Here is a 23,590-nt window from a genome sequence, read left to right on the forward strand (position 1 = left end):
CACTGGGGGGGCACTATCTGGGGGGCACTGTCTTGGGATGCACTGGGGGGACACTGTGGAGGCAATGGGGGGACACTGGGGGGTCACTGTCTGGGGAGGCACTGGGGGGACACTGGGGGGGCAATGGGGAACACTTGGGGGGCACTGTCTGGGGAGGCACTGGGGGGACACTGGGAGGCACTGGGGGGACACTGGGGGGGCAATGGGGAACACTTGGGGGGCACTGTCTGGGGAGGCACTGGGGGGACACTGGGGGGGGCACTGGGGGGACACTGGGGAGGCACTGGGGGGACACTGTCTGGGGAGGCACTGGGGGGACACTGGGGGGGGCACTGGGGGACATTTAGTCTTACTTTTAAGTCATCATAGCTTAATTTTCATTTAGTTTCCATCAGTGAAAAAAGGTGTACAGTCGATGAACATTGTTTCGTCATAGTACTAGTCGACGAAAAAGCAACACTGGTTACTGCCGTACGCGTACCTGTAGAGGACGCGGCGGCCCGTGCCCAGGAAGTGCGTGGCGCGCGGCCGGCCGTCCTCGCTGAAGTCGTGGATGACTGAGGCGTTGCTCTCCGGCGGGTTGTACGTGTTGCGCACGTAGCCCACCGACACGTGCGTGCACATGGTGTGGCGCGCCACACTCGGCATGGTGACGGCGGTGACGCGGCCTGCCGCGTCGAACTCGAAGATGTACTGCCGCTGGCTCTGCAGGAGCAGCACCATGGACTGGAGGGAAGCAAGGAAGGACACACACAGAGGTCGTTATAGTTATAACTAAAACAAACGGGAAAAAATCACACCCGTATGAAGTGAAGGGCGCTCTCAATTATTGACCTTACACCAAACTTGAAACATACCTTAGGTGGTCCCGTATTGGCCAAGGGTTTTTCTAAAGCTAAATCTGTAGTAACTGAATATTCTTTTCTTAAATCTTTTCTTGAGTTTTTGAGGGGCGTTAGCCCCTCCTATGTACAGGTTTAATGTTTGTATTTAGTTTGTTTTAAAAACGCCATTGACAATAAAAATAATTTCATTTAATTGTTATCAATGTTTGCCTGTTATCTATATAGTACCAACAACAATACAGCATGGAATTGTCGACAAAATCCTATCCAATGACAACAAAATATGTTGGGTCTGAGAGGCTAAATGTCATCAGATGGTGGTCCGTGACTCAAATGCCAAATAAATAATGGACCTTGTTTAGACCTAAGGCAGATTCTGCAAAATGTCATCTAAATCCTTACACGGTTTTCTGAAAAAATCCTGTTTCAATGTCGGACTATCTCAAACGTTTTTCATGTCAAGGACCCCCAAATATGATAATGCATTTGGACGGCCAACCCCCCACATATGTTGTTCCGGGGTCCCCCACAAAGCAAAGATTTGAGTTAAAATGTTCGCTTTAAAGATATATTTAAAATATATTCAAAGATTTGCACAAAGTTTCACAATTTTCCTAAAATAGCACTAAAATACACGGTGGCCAGTAAGTCCAGTTTTGATGTCATGTCATCACATTACAATAATGTATTTAATTTGTTTTTACACTTTACAGATCAGGAGGTTAACACGTTTGTCAATGTTATCATGAAAACAATTAGAAAAATCAATTGTTTTAATTTCTACTTTAACTGTATACATTCCTGCGCATACCATCTTTCATGTTCTACGTTATTGCACGTACGTGTACCCCTGTACACGTCCCCACATTTAAGAAACACTGCTATCAATTATGTATATTGTCACTGCAATTCTCTAGTCCAAAATGTATATGTCCCCCCCTATTCTCTCTGTATTATACAGGGGGGCAGTCAGACAGATATTTTGTGAAGCCTGAAACTCCTGAAAGTTCATATAATGGCCTGTTGTGGCGCTGTCACTGGACCCAAAAAAACCCATAGCCCCATAGAAGTCCATGTATTTGGGCCCAACTTCACCTAGACTGTATTACCTTAATAAACATGGTCATGAATACTTTCTGCTTCCAGTCACTAGTTTAAAGTCTCATTTCTAATGTCATAATATTCTTTTTGGAAAATTATGGTCCCATTTATAAAATAAATGACCATAAAGTCGCGTATGTTCTGAGGGGCGTGGCTACCGTTACAGTCTATGATCGGGAGTCCCCTCCCACTCGAGTCAAAATAAAAACCAACGGAGAAGAAGGGGGGAAGTCCCGCCTCGTTGTCTGGGCAGCCAATGGCCAGCTGGGCCAAAACGGAGCCAGCCAATGGCCAGCTGGGCCAAAACGGATCTAGAAAGATGGCGACTTACAGTGCAGGAATAACAGGCTTCATTTTACATCCATGTTAGACCCGGGGAACGCTTTGTCCATATTTTTTACAGTCTATGGTATTATAGCATATCCGTGGTCATACCTAACAACCAACACAATTGAGAAAATGTGTGTATTTTTATATCAAAAGTCCACAAAAAGCCAATTTTAATTACTTCCTTTGAACGAAACGTGATGACGTGTGAAGTCCTGCATGCATATAAATTAATCTTGATTTCATTCACCTGGTTGATTCCCATTGCTGTGCGATATCAAGATGATATCCAGACCGTATTACTCATTTTAAACATAATCAGCACGCTAAAAGACGTATCATATAAGCCGACGTAGTAAGCCACGTAGTAGCGTCTGTCTCAGTCGCCGACCAGTGAACAGACTGAAACTTCTAAATACAATAGCCCCAAGAAGCCATATTGCACCACATCTTTAACGTACATACCTTGTCCAGGTAGCTGTAGCTCCAGACCTTGCCGTCCACAAAGGAGCGGGACAGGACGCGTCCCTGCGCGTCAAACTCGGTCCTCTCGCTCATGCTGCCTCGCTGCAGGCCCACCAGCTGTCCCGTGGGCGAGTAGGAGACGTTGACCACGGCCAGGCTGCTGCTGGGGAGCCACATGGCGGGACGGCCCTGCATGCCGTGGGGTATATGGTGTTGATTTCGACAGCAAATAATTTCGATTTAGTCTTAAGTCAAAGTCTTTTTGAATTAGTCGACTAAAATGTATTTCGGGCAGGCCTCGATGGCCGATTTTAAGCTGCATGCTGAAAATAGCCGACCTACAAGCATGCAACTAATTTAAAGCATGAAATTACTTTTCTTTCAGTTCTATGGGATCTCTTCTCCACTAGTCTCTCTCTCTAACATTTTAGTATAGTTTTTTTTATTCGTTGTCAAAATTGACAAAAGATTCAGTCTCAGTTTTAGTCATCGTAGCTTGGTTTTTATTTTGTTTTCATTTACTTTAAGTCAGTATAAAAAGTCGGCGAACATGTTTTGCCATAAAGTTTTGACTCTACGGAATCAACAGTACCTGCGGGTCGTACATGATGCGCAGCGTGAACTTGCGGTGGTCATCGTAGATCTTCTCGGTGCGTGTGTTGCGGTCAAAGTCGATGGAGAGGAGGTTACGGCCATGAGCCTGCAGAGAGAGAGAGAGAGAGAGAGACACGAGGGAAAGGATTTGAAGATGATGAAAATTGACACCATCACTAGTCTCACGTTGCCAGACTGTTGCCCCCTCGCAATTTTCAAATGCTTCCGTCATAATATAGTCTGGACTCTGGAGCAACGGAAGCTAATCACGAGTAGAATATAAAGCGGAAGTGCTCCTCCCCACTTCCGTTTTGTCTTTACAAATGTAAACTAATATGAAATGAAATCATCTAAGCATATATAGCTTGGAAAAAATATATATATTGGCTTAGAAAAAAAAAAAAGAAAGTAAAAAGATTATTTAAAATATATATTTCCGTAAGCGGAAATGGCAGCTTCCTTACTCTGACTTCGGGAGGTGTATATAGTTCCAGACTCTATAGCATTCAGAGATTGCAAAGAATAGTTGTCTGGCTACACGAGACTACACCATCACTAACGTTGGGTGTATTTTCCCCGATATAATAATTTCCATAAAAAATGACCACATTACATGACAATTTGAGGTAATCATGTTTCACTACATTTATTTGAAAACTTTTAGTTGCTTTGTAGATTTGGAGTTGGACACCAAAATACCTTTGTACTTTTACTCAAGTAGATTTTGAATTCCAGCCAATTACTTGTAAAGTATTGACACTTTTAATTTACTTAAGTAAAACATGCAAGTACAAGCAAGTTCCCCCACTGTAAAAAAAAAAAAAAAAATGGCATTCCTAAAAAACTGAAGTTGACAAGGACGACACGTCATCATGACCCTTACTCACCCTCAGCTTCCGGCCGAACACGGTCACCTTGCCCTTGGTCTGCTCCTTTCGGAGGCGCCACTCGATGGAGTTGAGGCCGTTGTCGGTGGGCAGCGTGATGTTCCGCCGTCCGATGGTGGGGGCTGACGGAGCCGGCCAGGACGTGCGGCTCCGTGTGGTAGCTGATGCCCATCCCGTTGGCGTACACCACCCTCAGGGTGCCGTTGTTACACAGCTGGTAGCTGTTCCTCACCTGGTCTGCAGGGGGCGACAAAGAATCAGAGTCATCGTGAGACCGTCGAAACGGTCGAGAAATTACCGTTAGTTATACCGTGTTGTGGGGGTCCCCGGAACATTCCAGACCCCCGGGAACGCGCCCAGGCCGGTTCTGGCGAGCCGCCCCGTGTCCGAAGCGGTTGAGAATTGTTAACGTGTGGGGGTCCCCAGGAGGTCCCTGTACTGTACTGTCACACCCGAAGTCATCATATATACTGTGTGTGTGTGTGTGTGTGTGTGTGTGTGTGTGTGTGTGTGTGTGTGTGTGTGTGTGTGTGTGTGTGTGTGTGTGTGTGTGTGTGTGTGTGTGTGTTAGGCTGCGCAACAGTGACACTTGGTGGTGAAAACCAACCCAACGCTACTTCCGTGCTCGGACACAGCCTGCCTGCCAGGGACACGCATTGCTAGGCAATGGAGTGGTTGCACCACTCAAAAATCACACCTGTGTGAAGTGAGGGGTGCTCTAATCATCGCACATCATCATGTACAATTGTACATCATCTCATTGCGGCCAATTAGACGTTGCGTCCTGATGCAGCTTAACCCATTCTCACCTGAGATCAGATTCATACGAGGTTTCCACTGGACACACACTGGTCTGATTAACCCATTCTGACCTGAGATCAGATTAAAAAAATGTCAGTCGCTCTTCGATTTTTCAAAAATAGCAGACCTACAAGCTCGTATCGCGCCACTCGGTGGCGCGCTATGAGCTTGTAGATCTGCTATTTTTCAATAGCTAAAGCATAACATGATGCTAACACCAAAATGGGTTCCCGTTCAGAATGGGTTAATAAACATTGCCATTGTGTGAAGTGAGGGCCGCTCTTATCGTCATACATCATCAGGTTTCGTGGATGACGTAAGAAAAATGTATAGATGAAATCATAACAATTCTTTCATCTAGAGATCTAAAGGTCAGAGGTCTTTTGACGAATGAGCGTATGAGCTTCAGCTCCTGAGGGATCCTCACAACTCTATGGTGGAGGCAATACATATATATTTACTGTATATTGCCGAATTTCATGAAGAACGATATAGCTCAGAACCGCCAAAACTGTTTTAAAACAGCGGAATTGTTTTTTCGATAACAATAAGGGGCCTATACACCCTTCGGGCTTGACCCTAATAATATTAAAACAGCAACCATAGTCCAAATGGTTGCGTTGTTTTTGTTGTTGTTTGTGTTTGTTTGTTTGTTTGTTTGTGTTTTTTTGGGGGGGTTGCAATGCCATCTCCACTCAGATAAATAAGTTGGATGCTTCATATTAAAGACTGATCACTTGCCTGGAGGCATTATGGTAATTAGATATGAAATTATAATATAAGGCAGAACGTTGGCAAGTATAGGCCAAATTAGTAACATAAAGGACAATGGCAGCGCAGCAAGGAGAGACGTGCTTTTCCACTGCGGTCAAAAGGTGTGACGATGACAGCAACGGAAGATAAGATGAGATTGTTTGTTTTTTGGCCTCAGAATGGTCTGGCAGAATGCAGAGAGGAGAGAGGGGGGACTTTTCTCTCATCTACAAAAGGTGATAGGAGGATCAGATGGCTGCTGCCTCAGAAGCCTGCACCATAAACGACAGTGATCCATAAAGCCAATTTGTAATAAAGCCTCTGGGCAGCATTTTAACAACACCTCGCTCTGACAAGAGACGCCTTTTCCATTGACTCGGCAGCTTGGCTACATAAATCCTCTCCCGCCCCCTCTCTCTCTCTATCGGAGCCCAATCTCTGTAATAACACAGAGGGAAAGACGAGAGAGAGAGAGAGAGAGAGAGAGAGAGAGAGAGAGAGAGAGAGAGAGAGAGAGAGAGAGAGAGAGAGAGAGAGAGGGAGAGAGTGAGAGAGGGAGAGAGAGGGAGAGAGGGAGAGGAGGGAGAGAGGGAGAGAGGGAGAGAAAGAAGAAAGAGTGAAATGGCAGCTTGAGGGGAAAGGAGGAACTTAATGAAGGGAGAGGCAGAAAGCAGGTAGTGGGGTGACAGAAGAGCTAAAGAGCGAGGCGTAGGCCTGTCACAACCTCAACAATCGTCTCATCGCAATTATTTGAGATCATTTCAATTATTGTCGTTGAAAAAATGTTCACACATTTTTCATTTTTTTTTTTACAAAAATAGCAGATCTATAAGATCTACAAGACGTGACACGAAGATCAACAATGTCCACTATTTTGGACATTTTTCGGAAAGAGAAAAACATACAAAACATATTAAATGTCCCCGTGATTTCTTTGAATATTTAAGTTATTTGTCATATGTGCCCTGTGCATGTGCAATTGTGCAGTATGTGATTACGAAGCCTGAAAAAATAAATACAAATTGTATGACGTTCCAAATGTTCAATGCAAAAAAACACAATTCAATGGAGCCAGTTGAGACGAATGACAGTCTAATGCTGCATTCACATGGAATCAACGGCAAACGGAAGTCCTTTTAGTGGACGGGAGCAGGACGGTAAACGGAACAGGTCGGAGAGAGAGAGAGGAGAGAGAGAGGTAGGGAGAGAGCGAGAGAGAGAGAGAGAGAGAGAGAGAGAGAGAGAGAGGTAGGGAGAGAGAGAGAGAGCGAGAGCGGAGAGCGAGAGCTGTCTAAGTGAGTCTGTCGGGGAAGCCCTCCCCGGGTGTTCCGTATATACGGAACATTGTGAAAACCTCAAATTACAGTTATCTCACTAAACCTTGCTCTCCGGCGGGCCACTGAGCGGGGGGGCCTGAATCCATCTGCAGCCAGATTATTATTCTCCGACGTGCTTCCCCCCCCCCCCCCCCAGGGAGCCCAAGGACCCGGATTCAGACTTGTGTCACATCGTTTGCGAGGGGTCGGCAGAGGACAGCCAATTATTCTCCTATACCTTCGTGTTCTCTAAACAGGCAGAATATAAGCTTAACTGGATGGAGGCTACTTGGGCGCAATGGTGGAAAATTGTTTTACTTCGGAATTCAAAATGTACTTGGTTAAAGTAGTATTGGCATCGAAAAGTATACTTACCAAATATCTACATTTTTTTACTTAACTCTTGTACTTAAGTAAATGTAATAAGTTACTTTCCACCTTCCACCAGCTGTGTGTGTGTGTCTGTGTGTGTGTGTGTGTGTGTGTGTGTGTGTGTGTGTGTGTGTGTGTGTGTGTGTGTGTGTGTGCTGTGCGTGCGTGCAGTGCGTGCTGCGTGCGTGCGTGCGTGCGTGCGTGCGTGCGTGCGTGCGTGCGTGCGTGCGTGCGTGCGCACGTGTGTGCATGCGTGTGCACATGTGCACGGGAGCGAACAAGGGCAAGAGAGAGAGACATTAGAGAGAGAGACAATTAGAGAGAGAGAGAGAGAGAGAGAGAGAGAGAGAGAGAGAGAGAGAGAGAGAGAGAGAGAGAGAGAGAGAGAGAGAGAGAGAGAGAGAGCTTGGGGATGAGGAGGATTCACTGAACACAAGTTAATGAATTTGAGGCAGTAATAATATTCAATAGCGTGAGGCTAACGGGAACGAGAAGTATAGAGTGATTCTACACAAAGTGCATGGTGTATATAGATAAGGCAGGGAAGGGATTGAACACACAACACCATGTGAAGATTATAGGCTTAAAGAAGTGCCGTGATTTTTTCCCACCCTAAAACATTATATAGGAAGGAAGATTACTTTAAAAAAAAGTGTATACAGTATCAATGTTCACGCCAATACTGTACGTCAATGTTCGTCAATACGTCAATGTTCGCCAATACGAAAAAAAAAAACGGCTGTATACCCCACTGTAGTGTAGGTGTAATGTTAGAGACCACAGAAGTGAACCTTTCAAGGCTGTTTTCTCAACTCGCTGTTTCTCTGCAACGCTGTTTCTCTGCAAGACATTACTCTATAAGCCATGGGTCAAACTGAACAACCAATGTTAATTTGAAGCTATGATTCCGTGCTTTCATATGACATGCCGATCTACAATTCACGACACTCCATCTTTAACCCATTCTGGGCGGGAACCCCTTTTGGTGTTTTAAGCATGTTATACTTTAGCTATTTTAAAATAACAGATCTACAAGCTCATAGCACGGCACAGAGTGCCGCGCTACGAGTGTGTGAAAAATGTTAAATTTGGTCATGGTATGGCTGACTTTAATAGCCTATAGGGATATTGCTCATGTTATTTTAACAGGCTTAAAAACACATCTTGCTGGAAAAGAAACAATGAGAGTGCTTGCTTTAAGGCCAACTATTAGGGGACTAACTATACTACCTATATATACTATATGAGACATAGTCTCAATATTTAGGACGCCTGAAAAGTCTTGTAAACGAGGGACTGTCCCACGCAAAGGGGGAACATCTGGTCACCCTCTTCTCACAACTATCTCAGGATGCTGTCCTAAAAACAATCTGGTGTTATCTTCCACAAGAACACCAGGGGGCGATATCTCACCACTGGTGGTGAGGTGTCATTTTCTAAGGTCATGGCTGTAGTTTTTCGAGGAGCAATCGATTGATTCTGTTCATTCTCTACAATATTTTGTATATAATGATATACTTTATTGTGTTCTTTGATGGGGATTTGGGGGGGGATTGTATTTATGATGGTTCTAGTATTTTAGAACGACCTCAATTCGTATTCTCGCAGAGGTGGAGGTAAGGGCAATGGGGAATATCATCACCCTTATTCATACTCAATTGAGGGCAAGCCCTCATTTTCAACTGTAGCCAAGGTTATAATACAATACAAATCAAAACAAAACACATCCATTACATATTACATTATAAAATCAGGGTGAATTACAAAGGAACTTTTAGGGTAAAAAGCCAGTCAATCAAAACAAAAATAACTCAATTCAAACTTCAAAGCTTCGTTTTTAAAGAATTTTGGAGATCGTTCCAAGATGTTTGAGGCTATAGTCAGTGCACTGTTACATTACAGGAAATGTTTCCCCAATGGCAGGGGTGTGTTCAGGGCCTGGCTATTGGATATAATAGAGTACCGAAGTCCTGGCGTCACTCGATCATCCCGTGGGTCGCGGACGTTTTTTCTCTATGGAGAACCACAGTCAGTCCTCATATTTGATACAGTCTGTTTAGAAAACCGTAAAAAGCAGGGAAACTCCCCCCCTGTCAGGTGTAAAGGAGCAACTTGGACACATGAAGGAAGCATGAGTTCAAGTCCGTTGCTCTCCCCTTGTCCCCCATATATGGGGACTAGGTTGGTGGAGGGTGTGTAGAGCCCAGGATCACATTAGATGATTGACACAGGGGTGAAAAATGGGTTACAAAATACAAAATACAACCGGAAATGAATGCTATTAGTTTGGGACCAGAGCGGCGGTGGGTACAACAAGAGCGGGGGTGGTAGCCATGCCCCCTCCCACAGCATACCCTACCACTCTACCATCAATCTTTAAATAAATGGGACCATAATTGACCAAGCATTATTGATCAACCCAGTTGATTCTCACCTAGGATTTCAAGGCCATGCGCATGTAACTTGAGAAAGCCCGGAGGCTCATAATTTCTGCTCCTCATCCGTCTCTCCCGCAAAATATGAACGTTTTTTGGAGCGTAAAAAAAATAATTAAGATGATCGGGGATGTGAGGTCTCTTTGTAAAGTCAACCTTTTTAGGAAAGTGTTTCCGGTTCATGGCTTTCAGAGTAAAAGCGATCAGATAACTCTGGCACCCCGGAGCTTCTATTTTGATGCACTTCCGGCACTAAATGTGTTTTAATCTCACTTTTGGGTCACAGGGCTAAAACGTTTGGGAACCACTGCTATATATAGCCTCAGGCAAATCATTTTGGAAAAAAAATACACAGCGGCGATCTGTACCTTGCACGACGGTGTACGAGGCTTCCACGGACGACAGGTTGGTGATGACGGTGACGTCGTCGTCTCGGCTGGAGCTCTCGATGTCCACGTTGATGGAGCGCTCGATCTCGCGGTGCAGACTGGTCACCGTGCCCGTGGGGTACGTCACGTTGGTCAGCCGGCCTTCGCTGTCGTACCTGTGGGGACGAGAGAGAGAGAGAGAGAGAGAGAGAGAGAGAGAGAGAGAGAGATAGAGAACAGAGGTGGGAAAAAAAAGTATTTTTTTAATATACAACTGCAATGCATGTTAATATTCTTATTAAGTAAAAGTCCGGAAATCAAAATGTAGCCTACTTTAGTAAAAGTACAAAAGTACTGGAATCCGAAATGTACTGCAAAATGTTAGGCCTACTGCAATTAGTTTTACTGCAAAATGTACTGCAAAATGTATCCTAATATAAATTGAAATAATATAAACATATATAGCTTACTGCTTAGCAGAAATGGATATATATATATATTAATACAAATAGATTGTGTAGTTCCAGGCTCTACATATAGCATTCGGAGACTGCATGTGGAACAGTTGTCTGGCTATACGCAAAGCTACAGTAGTCTTGAGCTGGGGACCATGGCCATTAGCCAGTATTGGGTAAGCTACTTGTAGCTTATCTTGCCCAACACTGGTTTTAATTATTTATTTGATGTTTTTAAAGTTAACTTTAATATGCCTATTGGCTTATTCCACTATACGTGCAGGTATTCGAGCCTCAATTCTTACTGAAAAAAACCCCCCATGAATTAAAAAAAAAAAAACCAGTGTTGTGTAGCTGGTGGTGGTATCCTCATCGTTCGTCACACTCACTGGTAGAAGGTGGTCCAGCCGGTCTCCTCCGCCTTGGCGGCCAGGAGGCCCGTGTTGCCGCTGTAGGCCATCATGGCCACGTCGCGGCCCAGGGCCGAGACGCTGCGCAGCCCGCCGCCCAGGTCCAGTGCCAGCGCCACCACCTGGTTCTCCGGCAGCAGCACGAGGCGCAGTAGACCCCCTCCTGCACCTCCCCCTCCTCCTCCTCCCTGCCCCCCCGCGGCGCTCTCTCTCCTCACCTTCAGTGGTGGTGGAAAAAAGGTAAAAGGTCAAATCGATACCTCAGTGGGAGAAAAAAAAGTCAGTCGACGATCATTTTTCCTGTCATAGTATTATATCAAGTCGAAGGAAACCAACTAGGGCTGTCAAAAAAAATCGATTCGAGTTAGAATCGCGATTCTAATGCCGTCCGATTCAGAATCGATTCTCATTTTCCAAAAATCGATTTTTATTTATTTTTTATTTATTTATTTGTTCTTGCACAAATGTACCTGTACCTGACAGGTACATTTGTGCAAAAAAAAACAAAAAAACAAAAACATGCACAGGTACTACCTGTGCATGCAATGCATTATAGCCTGGGTTTCTGCATAGTGCATTTACTACCAGCTAAGCTAAGCCTGCCAATTGTATTTATTTTACACCTGTTTTAATACTAATGTATTGTTCTGGTATTGAGTGAGAAGAGATTTTGTAACTTTTGTACTGGTTCAAATTTGTGCAAGCTAAATAAATGAGACATGTTCTTACTCTGGGATTTAACCTTTGTGTGTTTAAATCATTCAGTTGATAAAACCTTTACAATTATACAAGCTTTTTACTAAATGTACTCTGCTTTCATGCCAGAAGACTGGAGTAGATCATGCTAAAATTCAATTTAATTGTTTTTAATAAAAATAAAAAAACTGCTTTAGAATAAAAAAAATATATATTTTTTGAATCGAGAATCGGAAAAATCGAAAAGATCGTTTTTGAATCGAATCGTCACCCCAAGAATCAGAATCGAATCGAATCGTGGGACACCTAAAGATTCGCAGCCCTAAAAAAAAGTCAGTCGACGATCATTTTCCCTGTCATAGTATTATATGAAGTCGAAGGAAACCAACACTGGTTTTCTTTTCGGTATACCTTCACGGTGTTGTTGCAGTTGTCGGCCAGCGCGCTCAGCTCGCCGTCGGGGCCGTAGGTGAAGTTGTAGAGCGGCTCGCCGGTCACCAGGCTGAGAGTCTGCACGTGCTGACCGTCCCCGTTGAACACGTAGAGCTCCTGCTCGCGTGGAGACGCCACCTTGCACAAAAAAATGCACATCACTTACATCGACATGACTTCAGCTTGTGACTGCAACTTGTTCCTGTTCGCAGATGACTCAGCACTGCTGGTCTCGGACAGGAACAAACTGCAGGTTGAAAAGACCCTCAGCTCTGAACTCGGTAGAATCTGCACCTGGCTCGCTGATAACAAATTATCCTTACACCTGGGAAAAACTGAATCCATCCTCTTCGGATCAAATAGTAAACTCAGCAAGGCAGATGGCTTCTTGGTTAGAGTGGGTGACAATATTATCACACGAAAAGATCAAATTACCTACCTAGGTTCCATCCTGGAGGCCAATCTTTCCGGTGATAAAATGGCCACCAACGTAATAAAAAAAGTCAATCAAAGAACAAGATTCCTTTACAGGATCTCCTCACTGGTCAGCAAAAACACCTTGAAGACCTTAACAGGAGCCCTCGTACAAGGTTTCTTTGACTATGCATCCACCTCTTGGTACCACAGCACCTCAAAGGCCCTTAAAACAAGGCTCCAGACCTCTCAAAACAAACTGGTCAGGCTCCTACTTGGCCTCACCCCCCGAACCCACCTCACCCCTGCCCACTTTGACAGGCTGGGATGGCTTAGGGTCGACGACAGAGTACAGCATCTTGCAATGGGTCTGGTCCACAAGATTCGATACACCACCAAGATACCCATGTACCTGTCTAAATACTTCCTTAATGTAAACGAAGTCCACACCCACAACACCAGAGGGAGTGCAACAAACCATGTACAACCCAGATTCGGCTCAAACAAGGGACTAAATTCTTTTCGCTCCTATGCCACCAAAATGTGGAACGCCCTACCAACAGTCATTAAGACATGTGAATCCCTTGACTCCTTCAAAACCGCTCTCAAAGGGCACCTACGGATGGCTGCAATTCGAAACTGGCCTCTGTAAAATCTGAATCCCCCCCACCCCCCCACCCCATTTTCCCTCACTGTATATTGTATCTTTTCCCTTTTTTGCTTCCCATATGATGAATTCCTGTTCTGTTCTTTACCTACAGAGAAATGTCTATTTGTATGTCTCTAAATGTTTGTATGTCTTTAAATGTTATGATGAATTGAACAATGTGGACCCTGTTGTAAACAAGTGTAATGCTTAATTGGGTCGTCCACTCACAGTTGACAGTCTTTGTATTGAGTTTGTGCTTAAAATGTACTGTAAATTCTACAAACTGTTAATAAAGATTTCAATCAATCAATCAATCAGGGGTATGCCCACACCTATTTGGACTCGAGAGCTATACTTTGATAATGACCAGCTCAACATGATCTTACCCACTGATAAAAAACATATTATGCCGTCGCTGAAAATAGTTTAAATATGTACCTGAGGGGGGCTTTGGAATAGCGGCGCTGTCGTTACATAATAATAATAATAATAATAAGACAAATGCACTTGGATTGGGAAATAGTGCGGGAGAAATGGAATAGGTAGGGTTTTTGGTATTATCCCATTCTGAACGGGCACCCATTTTGGTGTTGGCATCATGTTATGCTTTAGCTATTGAAAAATAGCAGATCTACAAGCTCATAGCGCGCCACCGAGTGGCGCGCTACGAGCTTGTAGGTCTGCTATTTTTGAAAAATCGAAGAACGACTGACATTTTTAGAATCTGATCTCAGGTCAGAATAGGTTAATCAGACCAGTGTGTCCCCAGTGGAAACCTCGTATGAATCTGATCTCAGGTCAGAATGGGTTAATTAGGTGATCAACCCTCTTCCTTTTTTCCCACTCTGTACATAGTGTTCTTTTCTTCCTGTGATCATATTGATTTTTGGTTTTTCATTGATGACATTGAATTTTGTTGTTACTCTTCATGTCACGTCTATGCATTGATTGCATACCAGACCGGTGCTGATGGAAGTACCCGTTCCACCCCCCGCCTGTGTCCCTTTCATGCCCATAAATGGAGATTTCTGTATCCGTCTCTCTGTGTCCCTTTATTCCCATATATGGAGTTCTGTGTCAGGCAATGCCCAAATATGGAGTGTTGTGATGTCAGAACAGGCCAGCTCCATATATGGACCATGGGCACTCGACACCGGGCACTGCACTCCCTGTGGGGGTGTAGAACGCGTTTGTCGAGTTTGAAGTCGGCTTACGTGCATTACAAACCGTATACACACACGTACAGAGAGACGTACAGACAGACAGACATACCGATAGACGTGGTGCATTTACAGATACTCTGTTACATTTATGTCCAATAAACCATTGGTTTTCAACCAGTGGTCCTTGAGGGGGTTTCTGTTGGTCCCCAGCTAAATGATGGAAAGTTGGTAACCAAATGGTCCCTTACAGATATTCAACTCTTGACAGCCGGGTCCATTTATAGTTTCATGTTACGCTTTTTTTTAATTTTGGTAAACATTTACATTACGGTTAATTTACAAGAAGTCTACACAATATCCAACGATAACAAAATATCCTTTCGGACTGAGAGGCTAAATGTCATCCAATGGTGGTCCGTGGCTCAAATGACAAATAAACTAGAAAAAGTGCCCTTCTACAGGTCTACAGGTCTACAGGTACAAAAGTAAATTATCCACAGATCCGTGCAGTTAGAGGTAAAAACACTTTTCGGCCAGTTATAGCGCCACCTTGAGGCTGAGTTGAAATTGTTCATGTGGCATTTCGTCCTCGGCCTAGTGGGAATGTGCGTGCACAATTTCACGCGATGTGTTCATGATTTGCAGCAAAATTTGGCATCGACCGGGTTAACGGTGGCCGAGATTAGCTGCTCACGGACACACACACGGACACACACACGGACGGACGGACACACGGACGGACGGAGTGCAAAACATACTCTCCCCCCATGCCTTCGGCCTGGTGGAGACAATAATGGGCTTTGAGGGTTGAAAACTACTGCAATAAACTATTCAATCAATCAATCAATCAATCAATCAATCAAACCAACCTCGTACTGCCCCGCCGACGCCCCCACTGCCCCGGAGAGGGCGGAGCCAGCGGTGGCGGGCGCGGGCCGGTTGGCGCGGACCGCCCGGATGCGTATGTTGTTGAGGTCGGCAACGAACAGCGTGCCGTCGGGTGACGTGGCGAGCGAGGCGGGCGAGTTGAGGCCGGCGTCGGTGGCGTAGCCGTCGTCGCCGTAGAAGCAGTTGCAGTTGACGTCGTTCTTGCAGTCGCAGTCGGAGGCGGCGCCCGCCAGCAGGGAGATCTCGCCACTGGTGCTCACCTGTGCACGGGGAAAAGATCATAAGAGCTCTTTGTTTTGTTACTTGCGCAAGCAGAGCGCGCAAGTAATGTTTTCGCCCGGTCTCTTCCGCCGTGACAGCTGTCCCGCCATTCGATGTTTATGCAGAAAAACATAAAATCTGTGCCTGTTTTGCTTGGACCAAATGACCACAAATGACCATATTTCTTACGTCATCATTTAGAGCTAGTCATACGTATACTATATACATAATCAGTAAAAATAAAATAGCAAATTGTGCCTGATCTGCTGGGACCAGAGTACGTGGTGTGTATATGTATGACTAGCTCTTCACCCAAACTTATATAGATAGAAACTTGAATCATACTTAATAATACTAGGTGTTTATATGCATAAAGTACAGTAGGTAGGTAGCAAATAGTTACATCTAAAAAGTATACATTTCAAACGTTCCTTCACAGAGATACTGAGATTTGACAGTTTACAGCGATCGAAAGGACTTGCGCGCTCTGCTTGCGCACTAGTTGGCCATTTATGGCCTACTAGTGTGCAACAAGCAAGTATGCACTCGACAGAGTGCAGTTCTAGTTTTTATCCCATGATTTTGCAACCCTTTTTTTTCCACCCAGTGTCAATTATCTTATGCAATCCATGGGCGCTACACTTCCTCTGCCAACCTGGGGGGGGAGGGGGGAGGCAGCGGACTGACCTTATGCTTCCTTCAATGTATGAGGAGTCCAAGCCGCTTCTATTCACCTGACAGGGGGGAGTTTCCCCGGACGAACGTAACGCGTTATTCCAACCAGTACCTTGGCTGGCCAGGGGGAGGTATAGTTTAGAGACCAGGATTACTGCATGTTGTTTTTGACACATTGGGGAGAACACACAAACTCCACACAGTTCTTTCGCCAACCCCACCTATAGGATATGGGCACTGATGACGCAGAGGAGAGAACACGGCCCCAGCGCCCACAGCGTCCCCAGTGGGAATCAAACCCAGGACCTTCTAGCTGTGAGGCCACAGCACTATACCCACTGCGCCACCATGCTCCCCGGATGTGTTTTTGCGGGTTTAATGTCTGTTTTTAGTTCAATGTTTGTTTTAAAAACGCCATTGACAATGAAGAGAAATGTTGTCCCAAAAACATAAACTATTAAATCCCATTAACAATAAAGATAATTTAATGTTTGTTTTGACACCGTTTGAATTACATCATCATGACATCACCTAATCATAGCAACATGAGTTAAACTTTAATATAGCTGCTCCAAGCTATACCGAATTCCCTCCTCGATGTTGTAAGACGATAAGAGCGCCCCTCACTTCACACGGGTGTGATTTCTTTTATATTCTATACACCACAGTTTCCCCAAACACTGTGTCGGGGCACATTTGTGGGTCGCGGGCACATTTTATGGGTCCCTTTGTTTTTCTGTTTCCTAGATTTTGTTTTTAATTATTATATTTTCAAAGCATTTTCAAAAAATGTTAAAGTTTTCATGAATTATACCAAACCAGTAAAATGCCTGAGAGCGAGAAGCGACCAAGGTCACGTGCACGCCTCTGCCTGGGTGACTGACGACAGACTGCTGGGCGAGCGCTGGCACTTTGGCATGGGCGTCAGATCAACATTAGCCTGACACTCGGACCAATAGTACGGAACTAAAGCCTGGACCCGATCTGTGGATTATGAATCTGTGCCAGGGAGTCATAGTGGACTTCTCTTCTTTTTCACTTGCTGTTGCAGCAACACTTTGTTATAGCACCTCTGGCAGCAATTAGAGCCTTAATTATTAGTATGATGCTACAACTTGGCACATGCATTTTTAGGGCAGTTTCTCTCATTCTTTTCAGATCTTTTCAAGCTGCGTCAGGTTGCGTCAGTGCACAGCCATTTTCAGATCTCTCAAGAAGAGAGGGGTAAAAGGCTGGGCTACTCGAGGACATTCACAGACTTGGAATGAAATGTTGTACTGTTTATGCTTTTTTTAAATTGTTTATTGTTTATTGCTGTTATTTGTGAAGCTCTTCGTAAACTTGTTTTTGAAACGCTGCTATATAAATAATACGTCATTATTATCGTTATAATCCTAGTGTGTGAGGAGGACGCCAACAATGAAAGAACTCCCGGCAGCCATCTCCCTCAACAGCTGCAATGTCAGTTTTGCTCGCCAACAATCTATGACGCCAGACTATCGACAAGAGTCGTCATTAGAAAGCAGTGGTTTTCAACCAGTGGTCTGGGGACCACCAGTGGTCCTTGAGAGGGTTCCAGGTGGTTCCCAGCTAAATTATGGAGAGTTGGCAACCAAATGGACCCATACAGGTTTCATTTTACAGTCTCAAGAGTTACCTTATTGTTTTTTTTTTTCACTTAATTTTTATTGAAGGAAGAACAGACAAGAAAAACACAACTGACAAGACTATACGGAAAGAAAAAGAAAAGAAAAAGACAAAAAGTAAAAGTAAAAAAAGGCTGCATTTTTCATATTACAAAAAACATTCAATGAAATCCTATTGCAATATCGCTAGGCTGAGAAAAGAGATTCCACTTTTCCCACTTTTTATAGAATTTATCCTCTTGTAGTCTAAGTATGAATGTTTGATCTTTCGTTGGTGGGTCCTGCTGGCACCAGCGTCGTGTGATTGCTTTTTTACTTGCTGCTAAGAGGATCTTGATTAAATATTTATCATGTATTAGAAACTCTTCAGGGATATTTCCTAACAGTAGAAAAGGAACAGACAGAGGTATCTCAAAACACAGAATGGTCTCCAAGGTGGAGTGGATGTCCTGCCAGTATTTCTGAATTTTAGGAGAAGACCAGAAAATATGAGCGTGGCCCGCCCCCTTGTGGCCACACTGTCTCCAGCATGGCTGATCTGTTTTCAGTTGTCTTGATTTAATTTTGGGGGTAATAAAAAATCTCATTAGGGTCTTCCAACAGAATTCTCTCCACATTCTTGAATTGGTGGATATAATTTGTGTATTGCACATGTTTGCCCATTCTTCTGATGTTATGGTAATCTCCAACTCTTTTTCCCACTTAGTTTTAATGTACTCTGTGGAATTGACCCTAGCTGAAACCAGGGCATTATATATACTGGACACTACTCTTTTGGACTCATGCTTATATGCCTGAATAAAAACCTGTATGAGATCGTTTGAGGCCACCGGATGCTTTCACCTCCCCCATAAAGTACTCTCGTATTTGGAGGTATCTAAAAAAGTCCTTGTTATCTATGCACATCTTTCAATTGTTCAAAGTTCAATAACACATTGCCTTTCATGGCAGTACTGTAAGATGAAAAACCATACCGAGCCCATCGCCTGAAAGTTTGATCGTACACACCAGGCTTAAAATCTGGATCGTAAGCGGGCCACCTCAACACCCTGATTGTCCTCTCCATTTTGAACTGTTTCACGACTTTGAACCAAGTAAGTATTGTGAATGGGTCTAAAATGTCATAGTATGACTTAGCCTGGTGTTTGTTCCCAATTAAAGACTGAATAGGGATGTTGATTGATTTAATTTCCAAAGCTTTCCATTAATTTAGCCTCGCATTTATCATCACACCAACATATTAAAGGTCTTAATTGTGACGCATAATAGTAATCCCTCAAATTTGGAAGGGATAGTCCCCCTCTTTCTTTAGGAAGTTGTAAAGTTTGGAATCTGATTCTGTTTTTTTTCTGTTCCAGATAAATCTAGATATCATTTTGTCCCATTCACAAAACTGTTTGGCAGGCACCTCCACTGGTAGAGACTGAAAGAAATATAATATCCTAGGTATAACATTCATCTTGACTGCCTCTATTCTAGAACTTAAGTCCAAGGGTGACAGAGACCATCTCTCAATATCTTTTTTAATTTGTGTGATTATGGGTTGATAATTTGCTTCATAGAGTTTAGATAGGTCCTTAGTCAACCTTATTCCCAGATATTTAATTGATTTAGAGTTCCAATTGAAAGGGTAAAGCTCTTTTGTTTCCTTTGAGGGCTTGTAATTATAAGAGAGTATCTGTGTCTTATCCACATTGAGTTCATAGCCTGAAAACCGACCATACATTTCCAAGGAGCTCATTAATTTGGGGAGGCATCTATCCGGATTTTTTAAATAAATTAACAAATCATCTGCATATAAAGCCAGCTTCTGCTCATCATCATTTATAGGGATTCCTTGTATTTGAGGGTCTTCTCTGATTGCCTGGGCCAGGGGTTCTATAAAAATGGCGAACAGTCCTGGACTGCAGACGCAGCCTTGACGGACGCCACGTGACAGAGTGAGTTGGTTCGATAGGTGTCTAGAGTTACCTTATTGTTAAACATCTGCATTACTTAATTTAAAAGTCTACACAATTACAGAATGTAGAAGAATTGTTATTTTGATCAACGTTTGCCAACAGCATGGAATTATGTGTCAAAGATAACAAAATATTCTTTAGTTTCGGGGTCCGAGTCCGAGGCTAAATGTCATCAAATGGTGGTCCGTGGCTCAAATAAAAGTAAATAATGGGCCTTCATATGAAAATGGTTGAAAGCCACTGTTATAAAGGAACTGGGGCAGACAAATCGCAGTGTAATCGTCCTAGTGCACGACCTATACCTGTCTGACGCGGTTGATCTTTTTCTCGTCCGTCTCGGCAATGTAAAGGATCCCGGCGTGCGACAGCGCGATGGCCGTGGCGCTCTCCAGGGCGGCGTGGATGGCCAGCTTGCTGAGGCTGTAGTCGATGCCCGGCACCTGGCAGTGCATGGGACGACCTGCCATGATGCTCACCTGGGAACGGTACGGTGGAGGAGATAGAACTCAGATGTTTTTACATAAATAGGGGAATGCCAGTCATTTTCAACATTTTACTATGTCATTAATATACCTTTAAATATACCTGGAAATATATATATTTTTAAGTCTCCCCATTCTGTGTTGCCTAGAACTGGAGGTGTGAAAAAAATCTGTAACATTATGAAGTACATCTCAGTGACAATCACAAAGATGTACTTCATAATGTTACTGATATATAATCAATATACTGCAATGTAGAACTGCTCCATTACAAGTAAAAAGTCCGGAATATGTTCTTGAGTAAAAAGTGCAAGAGTGTTGGCATCATCGTGTGCTTACACACACACACACACACACACACACACACACACACACACACACACACACACACACACACACACACACACACACACACACACACACACACACACACACACACACACACACACACACACACACACACACACACACACACACACACACACACACACACACACACACACACACACACACACACACCCCTCTGCTAGCCAGCTATAATAATGGTTTTCTTATTTCTAAAATTCTTAACTGTGAATCATGCAAATGTACTCCAATCTATTCAGAGTCTGAGAATAAGAAATATAATAGCTGGGAAATGAGAATAATAACAGGTCCCCGTAATAAGTCTTAGTAACATTTAACTGACACTGAAATGTTCCGATGGCGCTAATTAACCCATTCTGAACGGGAACCCATTTTGGTGTCGGCATCATTATGCTTTAGCTATTGAAAAATAGAAGAACGACTGACATTTTTTAGAATCTGATCTCAGGTCAGAATGGGTTCATCAGACCAGTGTGTGTCCAGTGGAAACCTCGTGTGAATCTGATCTCAGGTCAGAATGGGTTAAGCAGCAGTGTTGCCACCGGGCCAATTAAAGCCTTTGAGCATGATGGGGTGCCGTGGGAAAATCCCCAGAGAAAAAAGAATAAAGCCACAATGACACCGGTATTAAAAGCGAGAAGAGCTCTAATTGGGACTAAACCTTGTCAAAAACCAGCTGGAAATGAGTTTCCACCCTAACCGATCAAGACCTGGAACGCATCTGTGTCACCTTAGGGTTTTTAACCACTTCAACCATTATTTTAAACTTTAGCCATTTGCTATTTACAGTAGCTATTGAAAATTAGCAGATCTACAAGGTCATGCGTGGCACTCGGTGCCGCACCGCAAGCTTATAGTTCGGCTATTGTTTAAAATCGTGAAAACGTGTGCAAATCTTTGAATATATACTGTATATTCATTCCCAGTGAACGTTTTTTTTTGTACTCAAATCTTTGCTTCGGTGGGGTCCCTGGAACCAAGTGTTTTGAGATGGAGGTCAGCGGCCAATTACATCTGATTCTAGGGGTTCTTGACATGAAAAGGTTTGAGCACCACTGATATAGAAACATAGGTTTTTCAGAAAACTGTTTTATAGGATTTAGCAGACATTTTGGTCTCAGGTCTTCATGGATGAAGGGGTTTGCAGCGTTGGGACACAGACCTGGTGGTTCTCGGTAATGCGTAGGATGACATTGTTCTCCAGCACATACAGGGAGTTATCAATAGGATTCACCGCCAAGTCCGTGGGCCATTCCAGGCGCACCTATAGTGGGAAGATAACACAGATTATATCAGTGACGTTAGATTATAAATTCTATTCCGTTAATGTTGGTAATGAGAACAACTAAAACTAAGTGCATCTTGTCTATATAATTACAATTCGTTTTAAGTTATTTTTGTAAACATGGAATACAGTTTCAGCTAGTTTTTTTTTCTTCTTTTTCTCAGTTACAACTCATTGCCTGCCACTAAAACCCTGGCACTGTCGGCTACTGCCACCATAGACAGCGTTCTATTTCACTTGGAAAACAACGTCTTCCGTTTCAACAACAGTTAGCGAGAATCGGCTACAGCTAATTCGATCGTCGTCTATTTAAGAGTCTTCAGAAGCATTCATATTTTGCTGCGACACGTTGTGAGCTCGTAGATCGGCTATGCGTAAAATGACTTGTGTCACTTACTTATACTGGATCTCTTGTCCACTAGTCCCTTCCTAAATCTAGTTTTTATTGGTTGACAAAATTGTCAATATATCTTGTCTTAGTTTTAATCATCCATAGGTGAGTTTTCATTTAGTTTCCATTTAGTTTTTGTCAGTGAAAAAAAGGTAGAAATTTCTCGTCATAGTATTAGTCGACGAAATCAACGCTGCGGTCAATGGAGTTAACTAACAATTGGAGTCAGTTCTAATAACCAGCTCGCTCCACACAGTATACCTGGCTGACGGCCAAGCTACACCAGGCAATTATGCGCGTGTGCGTATGCGTTTACTGCGCGCGTTTACTGCGCGCGTTTACTGCGCGTGTACAGTGCGCTTGGATAGGACCAATATATGTCAATGATACCAGCTACACCAGACGCACGGATACCGCGGGCCATCCTACGCGTGCTCTAAAAATAGGATTGGTTCTAAATTTTTTACGTGCGTATGCCCCCGATGCGCGCGTATCTATATATCCTCCCGGAAGGTCCCGCACAAATCTGCCGCGCGCCACAGATCTGGTGTAGTCGCGGGGCATTTCGCACGCATACTTTATGCGCGCAGTGCGCTTACGTCAAACGCACACATGCCCGGTGTAGCTTGACCGTGAGTCAGTTCTAATAACCAGCTCGCTCCACACAGTATACCTGGCTGACGTCCATGCTGGAGTCGCAGCTCAGGGGCCTGACGGCGGTCAGGTCGTTGGCCCCCAGCAGCGTGGAGATGATGCCGTTCTGGTCCACCTTGCGGATCATGGTGGCGTCCACGAAGTACATCAGGCCATTCTTGTCCACGGCGATACCTGTGGACAGCAGAGAGGAGGACACGAAGGTTCAAGTGTCATCGTGCCTGCAAGAATGTGCACGCAAAGGCTCGTTTCTTCCTTTAGGTCAGTGGTTCTCAAACAGTGTTCCCGGGGACTAATAATCTCGAAATTTCCATGAATAAAACAAATATTTAAGAAGTTATGAAAATAGCCTATACAAGCTCTGTGAGCTTGTAGATCTGCGATTTTCACTGGGTCCCAGGGGAATATCGAATTTATGGGCTGGAAAGTTTGGGAACCAGCAGGTGAAGCTCTCCTTCAGTGTTTCACACAGCAGGAACACAGAGAAAGATAAGTGGG

The 23,590-nt window shown here is 43.9% G+C and overlaps 1 protein-coding gene across 1 annotated transcript in view; it reads right to left on the reverse strand.

Moving 5' to 3' along the window:
• tenm2a (teneurin transmembrane protein 2a) overlaps nt 1-23,590 on the reverse strand; it is a gene marked incomplete at its 5' end in the record, with an annotated part of 299,282 nt that overhangs the window by 14,920 nt on the left and 260,772 nt on the right. Inside the window, 12 exon segments of the mRNA XM_083786230.1 lie at nt 482-726; nt 2,739-2,927; nt 3,331-3,438; nt 4,220-4,339; nt 4,341-4,456; nt 10,265-10,440; nt 11,109-11,347; nt 12,237-12,395; nt 15,353-15,631; nt 20,217-20,390; nt 21,925-22,026; nt 23,112-23,266. Coding sequence (XP_083642356.1) covers nt 482-726; nt 2,739-2,927; nt 3,331-3,438; nt 4,220-4,339; nt 4,341-4,456; nt 10,265-10,440; nt 11,109-11,347; nt 12,237-12,395; nt 15,353-15,631; nt 20,217-20,390; nt 21,925-22,026; nt 23,112-23,266 — 2,062 coding nt within the window.

The sequence above is a fragment of the Protomyctophum parallelum genome, assembly GCF_964188405.1.
Source record: "Protomyctophum parallelum genome assembly, chromosome: 16".
Taxonomy (NCBI): domain Eukaryota; kingdom Metazoa; phylum Chordata; class Actinopteri; order Myctophiformes; family Myctophidae; genus Protomyctophum; species Protomyctophum parallelum.